Source organism: Hemicordylus capensis, chromosome 3 (genome assembly GCF_027244095.1).
Source record: "Hemicordylus capensis ecotype Gifberg chromosome 3, rHemCap1.1.pri, whole genome shotgun sequence".
In the NCBI taxonomy this organism is placed as follows: domain Eukaryota; kingdom Metazoa; phylum Chordata; class Lepidosauria; order Squamata; family Cordylidae; genus Hemicordylus; species Hemicordylus capensis.
This window is the reverse complement of record NC_069659.1, coordinates 194,766,031-194,791,408: the sequence shown is the minus strand read 5'-3', so window position 1 is coordinate 194,791,408 and position 25,378 is coordinate 194,766,031. Positions and strand designations below refer to the sequence as shown.

Here is a 25,378-nt window from a genome sequence, read left to right as displayed (position 1 = left end):
TTGAAATGCAGCGGACTGTCAACTACAGTGTAACAGGACAGGATTTTCAAATATGTTAAAGGTTGTGTAATAGGTTTTATAGTGGACAGGACTCCTTCTGGAATGTCATAATGGGCCTCCCCTCATCAAGAGCAAATTTGATTAAGTCTCTCCACAAATAACTAATACAAAGACACACAGTTTCTCTGGTATGTACATTGCCATCTTAAGTCAGAATCAAGCAGCTTTCCTAGACAGCAGGCTTTACCATGGGTTTTCTGCGAGGCTTTACTGCAAGTTCGAAGTTGCAAAAAAAAAAAAAAAACCAACACACACACACAAAGTGGATATTTTTAAACCTTGGATATTTTTAAACTCTAACATGCGATGAAAAACCCAAATTGAGTGTGATGAGCTCGTTAGCTCGCAGGGACTTTGGGGTAAATTTGGCCAATATGTGAATGCACATCTCCATTCCAGAGGATAAGCTAACTATAAACTGGGTGTGAAAAACTTTCTGCTGCTCTAGTTCCCACCAAACTGACAAAGAAGGAGTGGGGGCCACACTGGTAATGATAGTGGAAATCAAAGTATCTCACAGGTAGTTGTATAGAGGGAAGCAGCTCTGGGGAATGCTAGCAGGAAACTGAAGACCAGGGCAGCAGCCATTTTGAGATCAGAGTTCACAATGCTAAGTAAAGCTTGCTTTATTTGGTCTTAGAAAGTGGGGGAGAAGCACTGACCGATACAGGTGTAGGACATATAGCCGTCACATTGGCCTGAAGACAGAAAATTGCATCCAAAGCTAACTTAGATTCATGTCTGGAGAATTTCAATCCCCAAATACTCTATCCATGTGAACCTGGGCAAAATACAATCAAGGGCATTCTGGCTTGCATTAGATAGCCTTACCTCACTCAGTCTACAACACTCATCCATGTATTCATCCAAGCTGTCACTCGTAGGATATTTTCTTAGAGGATGCCCTTGCAGGGGACTCTCTTGTAAATGGTGTTTGCTGTAATCATCACTGTATCTTTCGTCTCCCACTGGAGTGGCGGGGAGGAGAAATGTGTTGGTCCCTTTGCTGGGTTTGTCTTCCAAGCATTCTCCTTGAGTGCTGCCAGAACAAGACTGGTCAGAATTGTTTCCCTCTGGACAATCCGTGACATCCTCCAAGGAAGCTGCAGAAGTCTGGATTGCATCTGCCTGCCCTTCATAGTGCTCCTCTGGCTTCTTGCTGTCTGAAATGCGGGGACAGATATCAACAGTGTCTTTGCACATTATCATTACTACATGGCCAGCTGTTGGTGAGGAAGAGACACTTAGCATCCCAGAGTCACAGGATGAATCTCTGCTGTGGAGCACAAAACTCTTTTCAGAGCCTTTGGGCGTCAACGGAGAGTTGGCTCCACTTGGCAACTCAACACCAGAGTCCTCTGATTCATACTTGGCTAGTCTTGGAAGATGGCATTTTGACGTCAAGGTGTTGAGACATGGGAGTGTGGCAAGCTGCTCTGCTTCCACTGGAGAATCTCTTCCAATGACCAAGTTTGCTTGTGGTTCTATCAGGGTGCCTGATTCAGGAGGTTGAGTTTCCTCTGAAGAGTCTGTGGCTGCAAGATTTTCTCGTGATTGTCCTTGGCTTTGGTTCATTTCACTGTTGATTATCTTCATGTTTGTTAGAATCACCTTGCTGTCAGATGATGGAGTGCTTTTGCCTACTAATGATAAGAATAAAGAGGACAATCAGAGAGAATTGCAATGCTTTGTCTCCAGTGTTATATAGCACCTCATAGCTATGCAGTACAGGGCAGCTACAGGGCATAAGGAGGTGCAAGACTCTCTTGATGTCCTGCACCATATAATTGGTAAATAGCTTTGCCCGGAGTCCTAGCTATGTAGAGACTTGCTACAGCTATTCAAAGAGAAGGGAAATTGACTTGGCACATTTTTACAGACAAGCTGCCCTCCAGCCAGCCTAAGTAAGTGTAGTGGAAGTGCTGTAGTTAATGCTTGGCAAGGTACATCTGGAACTGCATCACTTCAAACTGCAATTAGTGGGACATCCACAAGCACTGAATGTTCTGTAACAATTAAGAAAGAAATAGGGGCCTACTTCATTAAAAAATAATAGTAACTAGCTTAACTCTCTCAGAGCATCTTGCACTAGTACTTGATTGCTCCTCCCTGCAGGAATCTCTCCACCATAGGGGGAAGGACTGCTCTGCTTCCCCCCCCCCCAGCACCCCTCGGCCTGCTGGGGGGGGAGTTTTAAAAAAACACAAGAAACAGAGGTTTGGCGGGACGGGTCCCCCCAAAGGAGGTTTGGGGGGGCCTCATGGGGGGGGGACTTCGGGGCCGGTCTAGGCGGTCCAGGTGCCCAAATCATCTTGGTGTGCCCCTGATGATGAAGCAGCACTGAAATAAATGAGACATAGGAAGCTGCCTTATTCTGAATCAGACCATTGGTCTATCTAGCTCAGTATTGTCTACACAGACTGGCAGTGGCTTCTCCAAGGTTACAGGCAGGAGTCTCTCTCAGCTCTATCGGAAATGCCAGGAGGGAACTTGGATGTAGATGATCTTCCCAAGCATACAGAGGATCTTCCCATAGCGGCTTCATCTCCTATGGATAATATCTGACAGTGTTCACATGTAGTCTCCCATTCAAATGCAAACCAGAGTGGACCCTGTTTAGCAAAGGGGATAATTCATGCTTGCTACCACAAGACCAGCTCTCCTCAATGATTAACTCAAGTCCCATTAATAGAAATTGGACTTATTCATGACTAACTTAGTATGGCTCTTGCTTTTAATTTTGCGTGGGTCATACCTTTTTTACATTTAAAACATTTTACAAGCCTGATAAATCTTTACATTTCTTCAAGCTGCTGACCAGCTTGCTAAATAACTATATGAATCTCTCCTGTTTTCTCTAACACAGTATACATCAGATAAGCCACATACAGTGAGGGAAATAAGTATTTGATCCCCTGCTGATTTTGTCCGTTTGCCCTCTGACACAGAAATGACCAGGCTATAATTGGAATGGTAGGTTTATTGTAGCTGTGAGAGACAGAATAACAACAAACAAACCCTCAAAAGCCCAGTGCCCAAAAGTCAGCGATGGATTTGCATTGTAGTGAGGGAAATAAGTATTCGATCCCCTATCAACCAGCAAGATTTCAGGCTCCCAGGTGTCTTTTCACTATATGCAGGTAACTAGCTGAGATGAGGAACACCCTCTGTAAGGGAGTGCTCCTAATCCCAGCTTGTTACAGTACCTGTATAAAAGACACCTGTCCATAGAAGCAAGCAATCACTCAGCTTCCAAACTCACCACCATGCCCAAGACCAAAGAGCTGTCGAAGGATGTCAGGGACAAGGTTGTAGACCTGCACAAGGCTGGACTGGGCTACAAGACTATCGCCAAGCAGCTTGGTGAGAAGGTGACTACAGTTGGCACGATAACTCGCAAATGGAAGAAACACAAAACAACTGTCAATCTCCCTCGGTCTGGGGCTCCATGCAAGATATCACCTCATGGAGTTGCAATGATCATGAGAACGGTGACAAAGCATCCCAGAACTACACGGGGGGAACTTGTCAATGATCTCAGGGCAGCTGGAACCATAGTCACCAAGAAAACAATTGGTAACACACTACGCCGTGAAGGACTGAAATCTTGCAGTGCCCGCAAGGTCCCCCTGCTCAAGGCAGCACATGTACAGGCCCGTCTGCAGTTTGCCAATGCACATCTGAATGATCCAGAAGAGAAGTGGGTGAAAGTGTTGTGGTCAGATGAGACCAAAATCGAGATCTTTGGCATCCACTCGACTCGCCGTGTGTGGAGGAGGAGGAATGCTGCCTATGAGCCCAAGAACACCATCCCCACCGTCAAACATGGAGGTGGACACATTATGCTTTGTGGGTGTTTTTTTGCTAAGGGGACAGGACACCTTCACCGCATCGAAGGGACGATGGACGGGACCAAGTACCGTCAGATCTTGGGTGAGCACCTCCTTCCCTCAGCCAGGGCATTGAGAATGGGTCATGGATGGGTATTCCAGCATGACAATGACCCAAAACACACAGCCAAGGCAACAAAGGAGTGGCTCAAGAAGAAGCACATGAAGGTCCTGGAGTGGCCCAGCCAGTCTCCAGACCTTAATCCCATAGAAAATCTGTGGAGGGAGCTGAAGGTTCGGGTTGCCAAACATCAGCCTCGAAACCTTTCTGACTTGGAGAGGATCTGCAAAGAGGAGTGGGACAACATCCCTCCTGGGTTGTGGGCAAACCTGGTGGCCAACTACAAGAAACGTCTGACCTCTGTGATTGCCAACAAGGGTTTTGCCACCAAGTACTAAGACATCTTTTGTGAAGGGATCGAATACTTATTTCCCTCACTACAATGCAAATCCATCGCTGACTTTTGGGCACTGGGCTTTTGGGGGTTTGTTTGTTGTTATTCCATCTCTCACAGCTACAATAAACCTACCATTCCAATTATAGCCTGGTCATTTCTGTGTCAGGGGGAAACGGACAAAATCAGCAGGGGATCAAATACTTATTTCCCTCACTTGTATAAACCAGAGTCAGATTTATTTATTTTTATAACTGAATTGTGATGTCTTTAGGACTGAGGAATTAACTTTATTAAAAATGCACAGATAAACAGGAGATATTTTTAGACATGTAAGAAATGAAGATAGGTAAAGTCAAGAATATTCCCTCTATTCTAGGGAACAGAGCTGGTCTTATGGTAGCAAGCATGACTTGTACCATTCGCTAAGAAGGTTCTGCCCTGGTTGCATATGAAAGGGAGACTTGATGTGTGAGCACTGTAAGATATTTCCCTTAGGGGATGGAGCTGCTCTGGGAAGAGCATCTAGGTTCCATGTTCCCTCCTTGGCATCACATAAGAACATAAGAACATCTCCAAGATAGGGCTGAGAGAGATTCCTGCCTGCAACCTTGGAGAAGCCACTGCCAGTCTGTGTAGACAATACTTAGCGAGATGGACCTATCATCTGACTCAGTATATGGCAGCTTCCTATGTTCCTAAGTCTTAGATTTAGGAAGGATCCAAATAGAATGTTGGTTTTTAAATTGCAGCCTTTAAAATAGACTCATTCATGGTAGTATCAAGGATATAGTTGATAATACCAGACTCTTGGCAGGGAGAAGATTCAAAAATTACTTTAACATTTGAGCCAGTGAGCAGGGGCGTAACTATAATAGGGCAAGGGGAGACAGTTGTCTGGGGGCCCACTGCCTTGGGGGGCCCCCCAGAGGCAAGTCACATGACTGACTCCTCCAGCCGCGCACCCGCCCGCCTTCAGTTGTATTCATCCTCCGAAACTGATGTGAGTGTTAAGACCTGGAGCTACCAGAACAGCATGTCTTTCTCTAGTACCATTAAATGACTTGCATTATCCACAATTTACAAAACCTTTTAAAAAATAATTTAGGATGATGTTCTATTGTGGCACATAGGTTGTCTGTCTGTCTATCTATCTATCTATAAATTTTACTATGCTTTTTGTTACCACTATTCAGCCTCATTTAAGATTTCTTTACTTCATGAGCTGAGCTTCAGTGGGCAGGGGGAGCATTTTAAAATCTTGTCTCTGGGCCCACTCCAACCTTGCTACGCCCCTGCCAGTGAGCCAGAGTGGTGTAGTGGTTAAAGTGTTGGACAAAGACTGGGGAGGCCCAAGTTCAAATCCCCATTCAGCCATGACACTTGCTGGGTGACTCTGAGCCAATCACTTCTCTCTCAGCCTAACCTACTTCACAGGGTTGTTGTGAGGAGAAACATAAGTATGTAGTACACCGCTCTGGGCTCCTTGGAGGAAGAGCGGGATATAAAATGTAAATAATAATTTAAAATCATAGAAAGATTCTTCTTGTACTACATTTTACAGACCTATTTCCTTATTCATGCCTATTGCAACTAGCCAAGAAGTTAACAAAAATAAACAGGTGAATAAGTGTTAAAAGGTCAAAGGACTTTAACAAAAGATCACCTCATGCTAGTGCTAGAAGTCCAGTAAACATTATTAACATAATGCAATGCAGGAAAAAACTGTCTCAATGTTTTTAGATTCAAAAGGAGGCTTTAAATGGTTTTTAAAAATATCTAAGGCTAAATTAGTTATGAGGAATTTTCAAAAAGGTTTATATTGGAATGTATAACAAAGGAAGGGTATCACCTCTGATAACGAATTGTTTAATCCAGGCCTACAAATAAGTATATAAGAGTGTGTATCAAAGTATAACTCAAAAGTTTGGTTCATATCCCTAATGGAATATAAAGCTAGCAGGTTATTCAGAGTTGAGAAGCCTCTCAGTAACAGAGGCCAAAGTCAAGAGCGGGAGGACCCCTCTCAAGAATGTGGGTTGAGAAGCCCACCAGAGATAACAGGTACCAGGAGTGGTCAAACACACGCCATTAGCTAAATTCCCCAGTCAGCAGAAAGAGGGTCTTGCTGGTACAAAGAGATACCATAGGGATCAAAGTTGTCATAAAAGCCAGGTAGTAACTCATCTTCTCAGGCTCTAGATGACACCTCTGGAATATGTAAGTTTAATAACTAATAGCGTGTATTAATCGCTTTGTTGATATGCTTGTATGTTTGAGACCTATAAAAACTAGCCACCTGTATGGCTCAGCACGCAGTATCAGCCAGATGCTCTCTGATGATACTCGTGCCTTTCATGACATGAAATAAAAGCTTTTTTGAGCAATGCACCCTTGTTGTTTGACTCCATTCAGTTAGACAGCAAGTATATTGGCGAGAATTGAGCCTAATCCTCTTTGGTTCTGGCAAGATGTCCCATTCCCTATCCAGGATAGGAGGATGAAAGCCAGTGGCTGAATCAAACAGGAAGGCTAGATTCTAGAGGTTTTTCCCGCAACACCTCTCACTATTGCTTCTCACACTCTCCATGAACCATTCATACATACAATTAAAAATACCCAATTTAGTGAAAAATCTGCACATGGAAGCAGCTTTCCACATGCCTTGCAAATGTGCATCACAATGCATATCCTCATTCTCACTGTAACACTGTTTATTGAGCTAAGACTTATTGAGCTGAATAACTGTACCTGGTTGGATAAGAACCACCCTTTTGGGTCCAATAAAGAAATAGTTATACCATGTATAGCAATATCCACTAAATCTGTGCACTGGGTTGTGCACCACCCAGAGCCTTTGGATGGGGCAGTCTATAAATGTAGTACATACATACATACATACATACATACATATATACATACATACATACATAAGTCATCTGATCACCCTGACATGCACATAAAATCTGTTTGTGCACACCTTGTCTATTAGACCAAACTTGCAATAGTAATAAAATACGCAAGCTCATAAAACAGTTTGTGGGTTGGTGTAGCAATATCACATGTTGATATTAAAATGTGCACAGTTCCATGCCCCCAGCTGCAGAGAGACCACAGTTTAGGTAGCCTGACTTTAATCACTGCTCCTTCACACACTGTGCCCAGCCATCAAGCATTATGGTTTTTGTTTAGTTTGGGTGAATCAGTCTAATGCACAACAAGCCGTTTTACACAGAAGAATTCAGATCTATCAAATCAGACCTCTGAGAAACAAACACACAGCAAAGAGAATGATTTAGATACCTACGATAAGTGTAGCACTCAACTGAACCTCCCCTTAATGTATAATCAAGATTTCAATCAAAGTGGTTCACCCACATTCTGACTTTAAAAAATAATATGATGAGATTTGTGGATACCATTACAAGGGGGGTAATCAGTTTATCAACAAAATGGGGTGACGGGATAATCAAGGACCCTAGGAGTTCAGTTTAAATTGCTAAATTTTCAAAAGGACTTTGCCACAACAATAATGCTCATTTGGTTGACACAAATTTCAGCAAAGTCATAAAGGAACGTCGCGTTCCCAGCTGCTGGATTTCTGTATTGCTGTCAGTTTCTACTGACATGTGTGATATGCAGACAAAAAGCATGGCTGATGTCAGCCAGTAAAGTCCACATGGAGAAATTAGAAGTCTCCCTCTCCCTCCACCTTTTATTCACAGCGTTATTTATTGGCAATTCTGTAGCACTGGAGCTCAGAAGGTAATAACATGTATCTACGTTTACATCACGATTGCTATTTTTCCTGAATTTATGGGTACATTTGGTGGCAAGATTAGAAATGAGCAACACAATATGACTTAGGGTGATTAATGTTTGATCCCACTCCACCCACCATCCACCATCCCCAGCAGCGGCCAGTACAGTAACAGTATATCCCCTATTAACCTGGATGCTAACTTATTGGCAGTGGCTGGCACACTGGCAATGAGGGACTGTAGGGACACAGCTGGCCCTTGTGTTCAGCTTTCCCCAGTCCTCCTGTGGTGCAAGTGGACTCGCCAAACATTCCTACTCTTTCGACACTCCAGAAACACTCAAAAAGAGGACCAGCTAGGCCCCTGAGCATCAGCGTGCATGTAGAGGGACTGGGGTTGTTGAGCACAAGCCTAGCTGGGTCCCCGCAGTCTCTCATTACTCATGTGCTTATCAGCCAGTGTCACCTTTATTTCAATTGATTATTTCTAATTGCTGGAGAGCCACAGATTTTCTGCATCTTACTTCAGCAAAGTGATAGTGTAGAAATTGTTGCGAGAGAAAGCCAACTAAAAGGGAAACAGGGCAGGATTATACAATTATGCATGATACAGAGAAAGTGAACTTCTCCCTCTCTCATAGCATGGGAACGCAGGATCAAGCAATGAAAATTGCTTGAGATTCAGAACAGACAAAACAATGTTTTTAAAGGGACAGAAGTTAGTAGATGGAATTCAATGCCACAAACATGGTGGTGTCCAGAAGTTCAAGTGGCTTAAAAAGGAATCTGACAAATTCATTGAGGAAAGATCTATCAGTAGCTATTAGTCATGATACTAGTGGAACTTCCATGTTCTGGGGCAGTATATCTCCAAATAACAGTTGCTGAAGGGCAATGGAGGAAAAAAGCTTTTGTCTTTATGCACTGCTTAGATCAGGCCTGCACAACATAAGGCCCGGGGGCCAGATTCGGCCAGCAGGGACTGTTTGACTGGCCCTCAGGTATCCTACAGCAACACAGGAGCTGGGAACTGCTTTACAGCACCATTCTATGCATGTTTTCTCAGAAATATGCTCCGTGGTGTGCCCAGTGAGGCTTGCTCCTATATAAGCATGCCTAGGATTGCAGCCTGAAAGCAACGGCAGTTTAGGGAGAGGAGAAGATTTCGCATTTGTTTGGGGCTGGCATGCATTCCAGGGGCCCCACAGATGAGCAGGGACAGGACCCATTTTCTGGTCACTATCCTTGTTTAAAACTATGGGTCAATTGACAGGGGGAATAGATCCACAAGTAACTAATAATATTTTTAATTTGAATGTAATGTGCTAAAAATTGACCTTAGCCCCTGCACACCAAGTTGTTGATGGTTCCGGCCCACTAAGGCATTTGAGTTGTGCAGCCCTGGCTTAGATCCAGCAGGGCTCTTCTTATGATAATACATAACCCTCTCTTTAACTGGGCTATATGTCTTCTATGATTGTGCATTTGCAGCATTCCACATAGGAAACCAATTTCTGAGAATTTCAAGCATCATTTTCTAAAAACCCAGTTGTACAAGATATTGTTGGCATAGGTCTGCAAAAACAACAACAACACAAAACCACTTAATTGTATAGAAGACAAAACATACCCTACAATCTGGCTTCTGTGCTATTTATTTATTTAGGAAAGATATACAGGATACCACCTAAAATAGCACCCAAGGCAGTTTACAAACATTACAATCAACAATACCAATATCATAAATGATTTAAAATAATTTAAAACAGCAGCCAAACATCAACAGTACAGCTGTAGCAGGAGTAAAATCACAATGTTAAAAGAACAGGTGAAGAGGGCAGACTTCAATGAAAGTAAATATGTAAAGTAAAGCAGATGAATTTGCTTGGGGAGGGAATTCCACAAACAGGGCACCTTCAGAGAGACGGTCCTCTCTCAGGAGCCACACCTGCTTAACCTCTGAAGGCACATGGAGGAAGGCCGTAGCTGAAGATCTTCTTGGCATTCTCTGCCTCTGCATTCTGAACTGGTCAAGATTTCCAAACACTTTTCAATGTGACAAACAACACTTTGTAGTCAGCAACTTCTGTCTGAAGCCCTTCAGTCCCTCACACACTCATATCTCCCCGTCACTACTATGGTTTTGGCAACCATCCAAATCCTGCAAAATCCCTGCCAGCCTAAAGCACGGGAATAAGAAACGCTGTTAACATCTCAGTGCAGCATTTCATTTTGAGATTTGTCTGGTCCTTGATGCGATGTAAAAGCAGAACTCCCTATAAGAGGGAAGGAGTCGTGAGCAGGGACTCTTGTCATTTCACAACTCTGTGTGGGGCTAGAGGATGGCAGCATAACATTACCTGAAAAGCCACGGACAGGAAGGAGTTTGAAAGAATGCAGCTGGCCAAGGAAGGAGGCTGCTTCGTGGGCTCTCCTTTGTTGGAGGTGTTCAAACAGGAACTGCACAGCCATCTGGGGGATGCTGTAGCCGTTTCCTGCTCAAAACAGGCCCATTGATGTGTCATGGGCAGAGCAAGCTGATGCCAGTTCGTTATTTCATTGTTGTTGTTTTTCTGTGATTGTTAGCTACCTTGTGAGATTTCAGTCTAAAAAGCAAGGTATACACTTTTTAAAGACATAAATCCCTAACACACTCCCTAGACAATTCTCTGGCCCCTATACCAGTGAAATGTTACACCAACAACAGAGATAGTGTAACTCAGAATTCTCCAACTGAATTCAGTGAAGAGCCAAAATGCTCTGTATCCCACTTCCTTCCATTCCACCCATATTGCCACAACAGAACATAAGATTCAGACTGTAGCTTTGGTCACTTGTGCAGAATTGGATACTCAGGTACAGACCTAACTTATTCATAAATGATCTGGAGGTGGGATACGCAGCAAAGTGACCATGAATTTGTTCATGCATGTGTCTAACCCCTTTTAAAGCTATTTAAGCTAGTAGCCATCACCACATCTTCTGCCAACTAATTCTATAGATTGTGTGATGAATAACTTCCTTTCCAACTCTCCTGCCAATCAGTTTCACTGAATGTCCCTTGGTTCTGATCTTGTGAGACAGGGAGAAAAACTTATCCCTGTCCACTTCTCCATACCATACATCTGTAATATAAAATTGCTTGGGGCTCACTCACTTACTCACTCACTCATTCACTGACATGAGACTCCCAGAACAAACAACAAAATATAGCAAGATGCTGTTTTCACAGGTAGGTTCCAGACCTTGCCCAGACTACCAAAAAAATCAAAAACCCCAGAGAAAATCATTACTTCCCCAGAAAATCCAGAAAAACTCTTCCATTGTACAGCATGGGGAACGAGACCTCAGAGCTAGGAAAATACTACAGTCACAGCAAGATAAGACATTAATATGCTTGCAAACTGCAAGCCACTTTACTAGTTACTTTAAAAGCCTCCATGATGTCCACCCTTTTTTCCTCCCCTCCCCACAAAAAACTAAAATGCCCTTAGCTTTGTAGCCTTTCCTTGTAAAGAAAGTGCTCCACTCCTTGATCATGTTGGTTGCCCTCTTCTGCACTTTTTCCAGCTCTACAATATCCTCTTTGAGATGCAGCAACACAGCACAGATATGGATCTGTACAGAGTATTCCAAGTGTTCCTGCTAGCTAGGAAATGCCCTGTAATGTGTTCTTATCCTGACTGCTGCTTTTTCCATGGCAATGGCCTTTAAAAAAAAACAAAAAACCACTGCCCTGGGATAATGTTGCAATATGGTACCTGCCAAGAGGTGGCTGTGCATTGAATTCCTGCCCTGAGTACATGTTGTGGCAAAAAATGTTACTTTTTTAAGCATCTGAAAATGAATGGGAGTTCCAAAACATACCAAAACATTTCAGAAAATAATGGCACAGGATCTGATTGGTCCCAAAATGAATGCAACTGTATATAACAAAAATAAGTCAGTTCCAAAATGACTTTTTAAAAATAAAAAATGCACATCCTTAGGCACAGAAATCAGGGAGAAGAGCAGGTCTTAATGCTATCTTTGCTATGGACTTTTCACATGCAGCTAAGGTGGGAAATGAAAGAGCAATACCATCCTCATCTCAGAGCAATTTAAAAGGGATTTACCGGGTAATGCATGGAGGCCTTATGGCAACAGACTCTTGGATAAACCAGTGGAAGGTACGGAAACAGAAGGCTTTATGTGGCAGACCTTCCAGGCAACAGAGCAGCGGGGCATATTGACATGTGTGCTGGCCATGCTTTAAGAGATCAGAATCTTTTCGGAGGGAAAAATCCCAGTCGAATGAATTTGTTAGACCTCATTAGGAGTTGTGAAAGCAACACTACGCACAGTCAGCCTGATTTAAAAGAGGAAAAATACCATCATTCCCTTCCTAGTTTTCTGGGATTGACATGCAATAATAGCCTGTGCAGATCTACATACTGTGGGTGTCTGAGAAACCAGGCACCACGGAGTGAAGAGAGACACAGGGCTGTTTAGAATCAGCCCTGCTGTGATCTAGGGAAAGAGAGGGCGGGGAAGGTTCTCTCCTGCTCCCTCTCATTTCCGTTTCCTTTTCCTTGCCTTTATTTGTCATATTTTGGCTGGGTTATTTGTTCTCCACTCCCTGGAACTACACAGGTGGCCTTTCCCTCACCACATGAACAAGAAAAGCCTTTTTACCTCAGAGAACGTGCTAATTTTAAATAAATGATGACTTCTGTGCTTTCCACCATCTCCATGGAACTAGCCATTTCCTTTCTGAAACAATAAGCATTTCCCCTTCTCTGATGACCGCTGCTTTGCCTGCTGTGAAAGGGAACTGGGTCAGGGTGTAGCAAGGTTGAATTGGGCTCTGGGACAAGATGTGAAGAGAGTCCCCTGAGTCCCCTGCCTTCTTCTCTTCCCCCATCCCCTCACAAGTCTTTGCTGTGGAAGAACTATATGGAGATGGTGAAAAACAAGACATTCTAGACATGGCCTGGCCTTTCTTTCACTCCTTTGCAACTAATAACACACACTCTGATCAGAAGCCAGTAGCTTGCAAATGTGTCAAGAAGGTGAGAGGTGAGAGCAAAGAGAGGGCTGTTTCCCAGCCAGTAGTGCCCCCCCCCGCAATAGGCCTGTTCAACTATAACGATGCACCTGAACTGCATAATAAGGCACCCTTAGGAATGATTCTGATTGGCTGAGGGCAACTATTTGGTTCCTCACAGAGCTGGTCTTGTGGTAGCAAGCATGACTTGTCCCCTTAGCTAAGCAGGGCCCACCCTGGTTGCAAATGAATGGGAGACTTGATGTGTGAGCACTGCAAAATATTCCCCTTAGGGAATGGACCCACTCTGGGAAGAGCATCTAGGTTCCAAGTTCCCTCCCTGGCATTTCTAAGATAGGGCTGATATTCCTGCCTGCAACCTTGGAGAAGCCACTGCCAGTCTGTGAAGACAATACTGAGCTAGATGGACTAATGGTCTGACTCAGTATATGGCAGGCAGCTTCCTATGTTCCTATACATTGCCTAGAACTCCTACCTAGTAGAGAAGCCAGCTCCATGTAATGTGTGTGACTGTCATATACATGTACTTAAAATAAACTCTTTTAAAAAAAAAGTGCACACATTTTGCATTTTTAGGTGCACCCCTAAGAAGCTGAGTTTTTCAGCCTTTGATTTCCTATCTGTAAAACATAAATATTAAAGACTAGCCTCACATATTTGTTGGGGGAGGGGGAGACATATACCAATCCAGATGATTTTTTTAAAAATGATATATGTAATAAATTGAAATCTGTTTGGTAATGAAGATCATAACTCCTAACCCCTGCTAACTGGGGAAAGGGGCAACTTATACATTGGTAGCATTCTTTGATCACAAGCTGAGCAAGGTCAGAAGTGTGATGCAGCTGCAAAAAAAGAGTAATGTGATTTTAGGTTGCCATAACTGAACCATTGTTTCCAAGTCACAAGAAGTGATAGTTCTGCTTCATTCCACACAAATCAGACCTCACCTGGAGTACTGTGTCCAATTCTGGACACCCCACTTTAAGAATGATATAGACAAAGTAGAATGTGTTCAGAAGAGGATGACAAGGGTCAGGGGTCTGGAAAATAAGCCCTATGGGAAAAGGTTGAAGGAATGGAGTATATTGAGTCTGGAGAAGGTAAAACAGAGGGGATACATTATAGCACTCTTCAAATATCTGAAGGGAGGTCCGACAGTTTACAGTTAACAGGCAAGCAAGTAGACGGAGGTAATGGAACTCTCTGGTGAGGAGGAGGGCTTGAATAAAAAGAGCAGGCAATTTCAGCCTGAAGAACACTCCCTCAAGACAGTCACGAGTTCTTCTGCTTCTGAGCATAAAAGGAATTTAAAACTCTTGTTTTCTCACCAGCCATTTCACAGCTTTGTGTTTTTGTTTGTTTTGTTTGTTTTTACACTTATATCCCGCTCTTCCTCCAAAGAGCTCAGAATGGTGTACATGGTTATGTTTAAGGATCAGTCCCACCCACCGGACACAAAAACACCCAGAAAGCAGGGGGTGGGGGAGTTGCATATGAAATAAGACTCAAGATGCAACAGGGATTTATGTCTTTGTTGCCAACTTTTGCTTTTTCACCATGTTCAGCCACAGGCTCAGGTAACACATGAACACCAGAGATATGCTGCAACATGTTGTTGTGGGTCCATTCTTGTAAAGAAATAAAATTGGAGGAGGAGGTGATGCAAATAGTAGATGCATATAAAATACATAGTGTGTCTGCAGATTAAAATTGACAATAATCCACTTACAGCCACATCAGAATGATGTTTACTTGAAAGTAAGCCCCACTGGGTTCAGTGGGGCTTATTTCCATATATAAGTGCAAAGGATTGCAACTACAGGTAAGGGGATTAGGAAAGGCTACTGAAGACTATGCAGACCTGTTATGCTTGTGCTTACGCAGCTAAGACAGATATGTGATAAGAGGTAGCCAGCCCTTCAGCAGGGGAGGAAAGCTACAGTGATTACTTAATCTGCTTATAAAAAGCAAGAGGGGAAATGTGTATTATCATGAGATACTGCAAGTGCTAGATCTTCTTTCTTAAGACTTGTACCATCAGGGCCTGGGAGCAATACTCACCCCCTGACACTGGGCAACCAGATCAGCCCACTGTACAACCCAACACTTAATCAATCTGACAGAATCTGTTTGAGTTTTGCCTGTAAATAATCCTAAACAAATTGGAAGTTACTCCACTTAAGTGGAATTCATGATCAGACCACAAGGTTCGTTTTAAACAAAAAAATACATATTTTACCAGTTTTAATTGCTAGCCCACTCAGTTTAAAGCTCTAAGAGTTGGCAACTGCATTTACTGCTATAACTGCTTATTAACAACCAGATATTAAGCTATGAATCATGCATGTCAGAGGGAAATAATTTTGTGGTAGAGCCTGGAGCATGTTTAGTTTTGGAAAGAGAAAAACATCTTTGTCCTGTAACAGAGGCGTAACTAGGGAAAATGGCGCCCGGGGCAAGCACTGAAATAGCGCCCCCCGCGCCACAACATACTACATTATACTTAGGTTTTTCCTCACAAGCGCCCGCCGCCGCTGCCAAGCCAGGCCACTGACTGGCCGCCAGGTGCCAGCAAAGCAATGGGGGTGGCGCGGGTGGCGCAGAAGGGACCGTTCATGGGGGATGGGCTGCCTATGCGCTCCCTTGACTGCTGCAGCGCTGCTGCACTGAGCAGGAAACATTTGTATTAACAAAGAATTTAAAAAAAATTAAAAAAAATTGTCATGTCGGCGCCCCCCATGTGACCAGAAAAGATGGTGCCCGGGGCACGTGCCCCCCCTGCCCCCCCTATAGTTACGCCTCTGTCCTGTAAAGAATCATCCAGGTAACCTGAAAGTAACTACTACTATAGCTACTACCCTATAGGGATGGGAATCCATCTGCTTGGGGTCCCTAATTAATTTGCCAAAGAACAGGGGAGCATGGAGCCAACACAGGTAGTGACTCCCTGGCAAAGGTAGGATGTGTAGTTAGATAAAATAACTGAAATGTCCTGAGGGAACTAGAAAGATCCAGAGCTTCCTTCTGATGCTGAGTACAATACTGTATACCTGATGGAAATGTACACTGCTCAGAGCTCTTGGAAGGAACAGTGGGATAAAAGCAAAGTGGGCGAGGAGGGGAATGCTCATACACTTCACTGTAAGATCACGCACAATGACTTCCCATCAGGGGTGGAGTGTAGTTAGGGGATGTGCAGGGACAGAGCGCTGGTACTTCTTGTCTTCTCTGGCTGTTGGGACAGGCATGGCCATGGGGGCTGTCATGGGGAGCGCCTGCACTTCTGAATTTGCAACTACATCACTGCTTCCCATTCTAATCTATCAACATGTGAATGTCCCCACAAATTATAGCACTGCTGTATACCAGGATCTTGCTGCCGGTGTTTAATAGAAGCACACTGAGAAACAGTGCTGCCGGAAAGGGCTCGAATGGCCTTGTTGTGGAGAATGCAGAGTGAGCTGATCTTTCAAGACCCATTAATAGAATGTTTTTAATTCATCTTGAGCCAGGATGTATGGGAGCAGGATCTCTACCAACATTAAGGTACACAAGAAGTGGAGGAAATGCCTCTTGTTTCCTGGGAGCCCAGCAGAAAGCAGCTTTACACTCCAGTCCTACTACATAAGCTGACTTGGGAGGAAGTGAATTCCCCACTGAGTTCCCAGTATGCATGTTTAGGATTAAAGCTTCAGTTTGTACAGTTCCCTTCTTTAATATCCAGAATCACATTCTCTCCTCCTTAAATGTGTGTCCAAGTTAACCATTAAAGGTAAAGTGTGCTGTCAAGTCGATTTCGACTCCTGGCGCCCACAGAGCCCTGTGGTTGTCTTGGGTAGAATACAGGAGGGGTTTACCATTGCCTCCTCCCACCCAGTATGAGATGATGCCTTTCAGCATCTTCCTATATCGCTGCTACCCAATATAGTACCCGCAGGAATTCGAACCGGCAACATTCTGCTTGTTAGTCAAGCATTTCCCTGCTGCACTACTTAAGGTAACAAGTTAACCATTACATTTATGAATTATTGTGCTTTAGGATCTAACACAACTCTCATTTAGCCTTTTACTTTGATAATTTTATCATCTTAGAGGTAATATGTGAGCATCTAAATGACCTGGGAGTAGATTTGATAACTGACAAGAAAAAGCCTGGCCTTGCCCCTTAAACTGACATTTTACATGCAAAAATCAGTAAGTGAAACATTTCCTGGCACGCAGATACGCAATATCACCTGCTAATTGCTGCATGTCAAACTATTGTTAAACCAACAGCTACAGGGGCCTGTTCAGAAGCTGGCAACCCTACTTATTTATTTAACACATTTTTTATGCCGCCCAAAATACAAGTTCTGCTTGGAAGGGAAAAGCCAGTGAATTTGAACCTCTTGAATTTGAAAAGGCATTTTGAATCCTGGAAGGCTCACATTGCAGGGATGAACTCAGAGTGGCAGAGTGCTTCCACCTTGGAGGTCCTGAAGCCGTCCAGAGAGAAAGAAAGCACACTTGTGGCCAGCTGGGAGGGAGAGGCGAGAGAACATATCTGTGTGAGGCTGCTAGGCCCCCATATATCGACCACAAATAGAAGAGATGGTGGTGTTGGCTGATATGCAGCAGCACACAGTGTGAAGTTGCCTGGAACTTAAGTAGGCCTGCAGTGCTGGTTGGGGAGCAACCGTGTAAGACCTAGCGAGAGAGAAGACCTGACATGGCCATTCTCCATCATGGCTGGAGAAGCCAATTAGGGCATCTGATAGTGGGATGCTTGTAGTCCTGCTGGCTGATACAAATTAAAGGAAGCATGTGTAAACAAGGCTCTCCCTACTCTTGCTCTGCCCTGCTAGTATGGCTTCCCACAGCCTGTTTGATGTAAAGCTGCTCCTGAGGGGTGAGGTTCCTGAAAAGTACAATTTCTGAAATCACCTGAAATACATCCTTGCTCACTGCTATAGAATTTTAAAGCTATAAAGTGCTTTGGCTTCTGAGCAAGTGAAATACCTCAGAAATATGTAAAGGTAAAGTGTGCTGTTGAGTCAGTGTCGACTCCTGGCCACCACAGAGCCCTGTGGTTGTCTTTGGAAGAATACAGGAGGGATTTACCATTGCCATCTCCCACGCAGTATGAGACGATGCCTTTTAGCATCTTCCTATATCGCTGCTGCCTGATATAGGTGAATCTGGGAAACATACCAGCAGAGATTGGAACTGGCAACCTCTGGCTTGCTAGTCAAGTCATTTCCCCGCTACGCCATTAGGTGGCAGCAGAAATATGTAGGTAGTTGTTATTGCTGTTTACAGTTCTAAAGTGCTTGGTTTCAAGCTGCCTTCTTTCCCCCAATTTCATAGGTGGGATACTGAGACTGAAAGATGGTGACCAGGGTCATTCAGTTAATTGAGTATGCCAGTCACAAAAGCCAGGGATTTTTCAAGTTCTAGGGCCAAACCGAATAGGATTTCCCATGGAGGGTGTTTTTCTTTTTTTGTTTGTAATAACCATCTGCAGGGGCAAATTGGACCAGTCCAAGACCATGATGCTGGCAAGGAGAAGGTTTAACCATTTTTCCTCATGTCATTTTCCCAGTTAAAAGCACACCCCACTGAACTGCTGTTTGCCCATGGGATCTTCCTATATCCTACAGGGCACCTGTAAGTTTCCCAGAGAACAGAAGCAACTTCAGGAGAGAGATTTAATGGCATGAGGGGGAGGGTTAAAGAACCTTCCCTCACAGTTATGGTCTTACTCCAATTCCCTCTCCATGGTTGCTTTTAAAATAAATTTAAAGAGGCAGAAGATTTCATCTAGTTTATCCCCCAGCTTTTGGACACCTGTATGTTTTGAACCAGTCTCATAGAACCAGTTCTAATTATACCAGCCCCAGCACGCAGGGTGTGTGCCAAGCGCACACCCAACAGGAAGTACTCCACAGATGTCCCAGCATGTCCCTTGATCATGTGTGTTGGGGCTGCTGATCCAAATGGCCCCTATACAAATGCTCCAGATACTTGTTTAATTTGAACTGGCCCAATCTCTAACTAGACATTTAGTGTGTATAGGGATCCCAGTGTCTTCCTTTTCTTTTCCTTTTCTTTTTTTAAAGCAGCTTTGCGGAGGGAGAAGCTAGATTGAAATCATGATGCAGGAGGGTGAACCCTTTCCCCCAAACCATTGTCCTGTGGAAAATAACACTCCCAAACTGCCACTTGCTGCAAAGGCCAAGAGTAAGTGTGGGTGCAGGGAGGCTAAGCTGGCCACAAGGATATGTGAGACTGTAGAACGTGCTGTCTGTTTACACAACATGCAGCTTAAGTCAGTAGAATCCCCATGCTTTTTGCCACCACATGCTTGAATTTGTAAGCAGCTAAACTTTTCTTCTAAATTGAAGTTATTTTATTTTAGGATGTTTTGATGGGTGTCCAATACTCAGGGGCTGAACTCAAACGGATGAGTAGGGCTCTGCTTCTTTCCCTTGACCACTCTGGTCTAGGCAGCATCATCAGCTTGGTGGTTTTCTCTCTAAATTTTGTGTTTTTAAGTGCATTCACTGTCTCTTCACATTCCTGCCTAGTGATCAGCTGGGAATATGGTGGTTTTTTAAATAGTGGTCATCAGGTTTGTTTATTTCAAGTGGGATTCCTGAACTGGGTGGGAAGCTGGGGGGGGGACATTTATTACAGTACTTGTTCAGAGGATAAATTCAGAGGTAGCTGTGGGCCGATAAGCAGGAACTGAATTAGTAAGAAGCAATTCATGACAGGGCTGATTTTGGAATAATCTCTCAGACTCTGTGGCCCAAGTGCATATGATTGAATATCAGTTGCTTATCCTGGCTTGTTAATGAACTTTAGTTCAGTCCCAGTGAGTCCCCAGCTTGCTCTATGTGAGATAGGAAGCACAACCATCCTCCCCTTATGCAGTGATTTAGTTGCAAATTCAGAAGTGCAGATGCTCTCCATGACAGCCCCCATGGCCATGAGAAAATGAGAAGTACCAGTGCTCGGTACCTGTGCAGCCCCCCTCTGCTACACCCCTGCCCTTATGCAGGGGGGCGGGGAGTGCATGAGCCTGAGGTTCAGGAACATTGCACAGAACCAGGATTGAACCATGGTCAATGAACCAAATATGCTGACCCATTTGTTGGCTTAGAGAATGGTAGCGGAAGCATATTGCATTTGCCATGAAAGATCTCCACTGACTAAGGACAAATTAAGGACAAACTAGACATTATGAAGGAAACGTGATTTCCAACCTTCTGCTTCCCTAGTAATATTTATGGGACAGGTAGGGAACATTTGCAGGGGAGAATTGACAGGCAGGAGGGGGCACTTAACTCATGGCACATAAACTGCCAATTCTCCCCTGCAAATGTTCCCCTCAGGTTGTTGTTTTTTAAAAAACCCACTCCGAAGTTGGATTCTGAGACTGAGCCTAATTGGGAGGAAACAGCCTTGATGGGGTGAAACTGCACAGGGAAAGGGGAGGCACAGCACTGGCAAAATGGTCACCCAGATAACATCAAGTTTGGTCCTTACTCTCCTGGCAAAACAAAAGTACTTGTTTTGATCTTCCCCTGAATGCCTTGGATCCAAGGTATCTCAGAGAAGACCTCCTCTGGTGTGAGCTTCCCTGGTGCTTAGGTCACCACCCAGAGCTCTGCTCACCTGTGTGATCCAACATTGGCTGCCTGCACAAAGGACAGGTCATTCTCTAAGGAGATTCAGTAAACCTGCTCAGTTTTGTTTTTTAGGAATTCAGCCAGAAGACCTTTTTGTTCCCGAGAGCATTTGGGGAGATGTGTCTATTTCATTCCAGACTTAAGGTGGGGCAGGTTGGAACCCACTGCTATTATGCATTTGTAATAGTTGCTTATGTTGTTTTCTGTTGCAATTGGCATTATTTGTATTGGAGTTTGGATTTTATTGAGGCTTATTGAAGCATACAGTGGGAAACGGGGGAACGGATGATGAATAAATAAAAGCATTATCTGAGCAAAGTCAATTGCTTAACTCTCCCATTCAAACCAATAGAATCTAAAAGTGCTTAACTTTGGATCACATCCATTATATGTATATTTAAATGTATTCTTGCCAGTGCTGAGGAAATATTGAAAAGAACCAGATGGGTGGTAAATAAGCAGCAGTGCCAGAGTAGGGTAAGGGAAGCAAGTGCCTGCCAGACAGGCTCTCTCATCTCTCCTTGGCTGGACCCCTGCTGTTACTTGAAGAAAAGGCACTTTTCACATACTCAGAGTGTTTTCTTCAAAACGCAGTGGCTCACTTCTGACTTCTGGTGACAAAACTCCAGTGGGAAAGAGAACTTTTAACTCTACCAAAATCAATAGGATTTATTTCAGGGGAAAATATTGTTATAAGAATTAGGTCTGGTTAGTGCGAGTGGCCTCTCATTATGATTTTGAGTTTGCCCTAAGGCAATGCCTGATCAGTGTACCTCAGATCTGACAAAATAATGCTAATGCCGGAGAGGAAGAACAGTTAATGTTTCTTAAGGTAAATAGTGTGGTGGCTAAATGTTGTCAGATGTGTTTGTTTTTAGAAAATAAGGCTTCCCATGCCAAAAAACCAATATGGTGGCTAAATATCCAATATGGTGGCAATGGAAATCTAAAACATAAAAGATTATCAGAATCTTTCAAATAGAGACACAGGCCTAAGATTTGGCAGAAATGTTGTCAGATATTTTTGTTTCCAAAAAGAAAGGAAGGTCACTCCAAAAATCAAATATGGTGGCTAAAAATAAATATAGCTACTGGCCGACCTCTCTTTGCTATTGCCAAATTCAGTGGCAATGGGCTGAATCATATGGAGGGGACAAATTTTAATAATGTTTGGAAGATTACATATCAGAATGGCTGCTTTGAGATCAATTGGTAATTTGCTGCCAGACAGTGGTTGGACTGCAGCCCTTGTCAAAGCAGCCATAGTATCATCTGGTACTGCAGATCCGTTTCTGACAGCCTCAAATGTAACAAAAACATGACAAGTGCATCAGATCACAGTGTGCAGTTTGTATAAACTTCTGAACAGAGCATACAGTCAGTATTGTACTGAAGGAGCAGACCTTCCCAAAGGCTATGCCATGGACCTTGAATCATGGTGTAAGAAGTGTAACCTGGAAATTCTACAGTTTCACTTCTGGTACCTGATACCTTCTATGGAACTGACCATGCTCACTCTTATTCAGTCAGAGAAGCAAACTTTGTACTGTACCATGAAGCATTATTTGAATTGATACCATATATTTTTTTTTGCTAACAAGTCTAACTATTCCCATTGGCTCCCCATCCACTTTAGAGACATGAAGGTCATTCTCACAATCAGGCTGGTGGGGCAGCAGGAAAGGCTGCTTAAATTTATTATTGCTGAGGACCATCTGGGTGCACGCATCACATGCCCAGATGGTCCGCTGCTGCCCCAGGCAGCAGGGGCAGATCCAGGGGGGTGCAAGTGTGCAGTTGCACCCCTTGTGAATTAATGTTGAGTCTCTTGGAGATCTGCAGTAGCAGAGAGTAAAGCAAGGGTTAACTTTTCTCCCAGCCCTATTGGTTCTCCTGGAGTCTTGTGCTCCTCCCCCTCTTGGAATTTGTATGGAACTGCAGAGCCAAGGTTGGGCTCCCTCCAAGAAGGAAAGTAAAACGTTTTGTAAAAACCAACCCTTTGCTGTTTGTTTGGTTTGTGTGTGATCAAGCTACCATGTTGCTCATCCTGTCTCCCCACCCCCCATGAACTGGGTGTGTGTTGTTCATGTGAGAAACGTCCCGTCCCATTTGTGTGTGAGAGTGAGAGAGTGAGTTTTAAGCTTTAAAAAATTTTTTTTTCAAAACTGTTCTAGTGCAAACTTCTAAGAAAACCCCTCCCCATCCCAACAGTAAACCTTCTTGTGAGGAAATTAGCCAGTGCATATTTTTATATGAGGGGAATCTTTTATGGGGGAGATCTTTTATGGGGGGGATTCCTGTTGTACCCCCTGTAATTTCCTGCTGTACCCGCCCCTGCCATGCAGCACAGAGGTTTGGGGGCTGGGACACGTCATCCTGGTTTCTGGAAATCCCACAATGCACCATGCAAGTTCTCGGTGCATTGTGGGGATCCCCACAGCAACAGGCAGGCAACCATCAGTGTATCAGCACCGGCTGAAAGCAGCTGGTGCCATAGGTGTATCTAGGGTAGGACAGCCAGGGCACGTGCCCTAGACACCACTGGTGCAGTGCCAGTGCTATGCGGCCCCCTCCCCAATTCATGGATATTTTTTTTAAAAAAAATTAACCTGTTGCCCCTTCGCGGGGCTTCCTAAAGCCTGGGGCGGGGGGTCTGCAAAGATTCCCCCTCCCCCTGCCAGCCTCTTAGATCACCGCCGCAGCCCATCCCGGGCTGATTTTCAGGCCTGTTTAGGCCTACAAAGATCAGTGCGGCAGCCATTTTGGAGGTTGCCACACATGCTCAAAAGGCCTCTGTAGGCCTGGCAAGGCATAGGACCTTGCAGGGACCATTTGAGCATGTGTGGTGGCCATTTTTTAAAATTAAAAAAAGGTGGCTGAAAACAAAAATGGCCACTGCACATGGTCAAATGGCCTCTGCGAGACCCAAGTCTAGATTTTTCCCTGATCTAGGGAGTCAGAAGAATGCAAAGTTGTTGGCAAGGGACCCGAGCATTTAAAAAACAAATATAAATGGCACAAAAGTAAGTGGACAAAACATCCCTTAAAAAGACAGGGTGGTTTAATACCTTGTAAGCTGGCAAAACTGAAGGGTGAGGGGAGAGGCAAAGAAAAAAATGGAAATATTCACTCGCATGCTGTTTAATTCTCTATACAGAGCTCTATCTTTATCTGCATATTTGTCAAGCATTCTGATTATAAGGTTTGTGGGATTTCAAACTTGGAAAGTGCCTGCCTTTAACTTGTGTGGTGAATATTGTTTTAAATTTTTTAAATTGTTGTGTTTTAAATTTCTTGTTTTTGTTTTTAACTAATGTTTTACTTTAGTTTTTAGTTTTTTGTAAACCACCCAGAGATGTGTGTTTTGGGCAGTATAAAAATATGCTAAATAAATAAATAAAAATTTGCTAAAGAGAGCTTTCACTGCTTAGCTCTATGGAGGCATGCCCAGCACATGGATGTGCTGCATTTCCTTGGGAAGGTGCTGGCACATATGTGCCACATGTGTGGTTGTATGTGTGTGTGTGTATGCATGTGTGTGCTGCTTACAACCTGTTTCTCCTGAAAGTGTCTGGAGTTGTATTTTTGAGCTGATAGTATGGTAAGGTTATCTGAAAGATGGATGTCAGATGTTTGGACAGGGGCACAATTTCAGTGCTTGCCCTAGGCGCTGTTTTCCTTAGATATGCCCCTGGCTGGTGCTGACACACAGTCACATAAGCACAGCTAAAGGAGCACTCATTCCCTTAACCCCATTTAAAGGGCAGTCTTCCTAGGCATGTTTGCTGCTGAGGTGCCACCGGGAGTTGGTCGGCTCCTGTGGGTTCTTCACAAGTAAGCCAAGCCTGGGCTTAGCTGCCCTAGCCCGGTCTTGCTCATGAGAACAGCCTCATTATGTCACTGGAAAACCTACACTCACAGGTAGCAGAGCCATTTCACAAAGCCAACTTTGTTGTTCACAAATCTGAGAAAGAATACAAAGCTCTGCTGCTTGATCATGTGCATAAAAAGGCAAACAAAGTTATTAAGGGTAAAAGAGAAGCAATTGGGATAACTGAGAAACCATCAGCACTGAAGTGGTGGATGATTGCCGGACCTGAGGTGAGCCATCTGGTGAATAAATATTAGAAAGTTTCTGGTATCAAAGATTATAGAAAAAGCAGCAGTCACCATGAATAGTGTGGACGAGCTCAACAAGAATTCTTTGACGGAGTATGCAAGCTGACCAATGTAATACTTGAAATGTGGCAGCCTTTTACAGAATAATCAACAGACCTCCTTGTTCTCCACATCAGAGATATTGTAGATAGCAGTTGTACTGACATGATTTTGACACACTATGACAGAGGCAGTTTAAGTCATTCATGGTGGGACAAGACACTGAAGAAAAAAAACTCCTCTGTTCAACCTATTAAGAAAAACACGTTGTGTTTCTTCAAACAGCAGATTGCTGCTCCACAGGCTGTAATGAAGGAAGATTGCAACCTTTTCTCACAACTCTTTATTGCCTGTCAGAACAGACAGTTGGATTTACAGGAATGTTTAAAGTA

The 25,378-nt window shown here is 43.8% G+C and overlaps 1 protein-coding gene across 7 annotated transcripts in view; it reads right to left on the bottom strand.

Moving 5' to 3' along the window:
* The window catches only part of LOC128349904 (uncharacterized), an 81,162-nt gene that overhangs the window by 50,317 nt on the left and 5,467 nt on the right, over positions 1 to 25,378 (bottom strand). For 3 of the 7 annotated variants that reach the window (XM_053307196.1, XM_053307197.1, XM_053307194.1), the window contains exon 2: positions 892 to 1,703. In XM_053307196.1, coding sequence (XP_053163171.1) covers positions 892 to 1,703 — 812 coding nt within the window. Of the gene's footprint in view, positions 1 to 891; positions 1,704 to 10,465; positions 10,668 to 25,378 lie in introns of those variants that run through there. The other 4 variants (XM_053307195.1, XM_053307193.1, XM_053307199.1 and 1 more) reach the window with 4 other exon arrangements.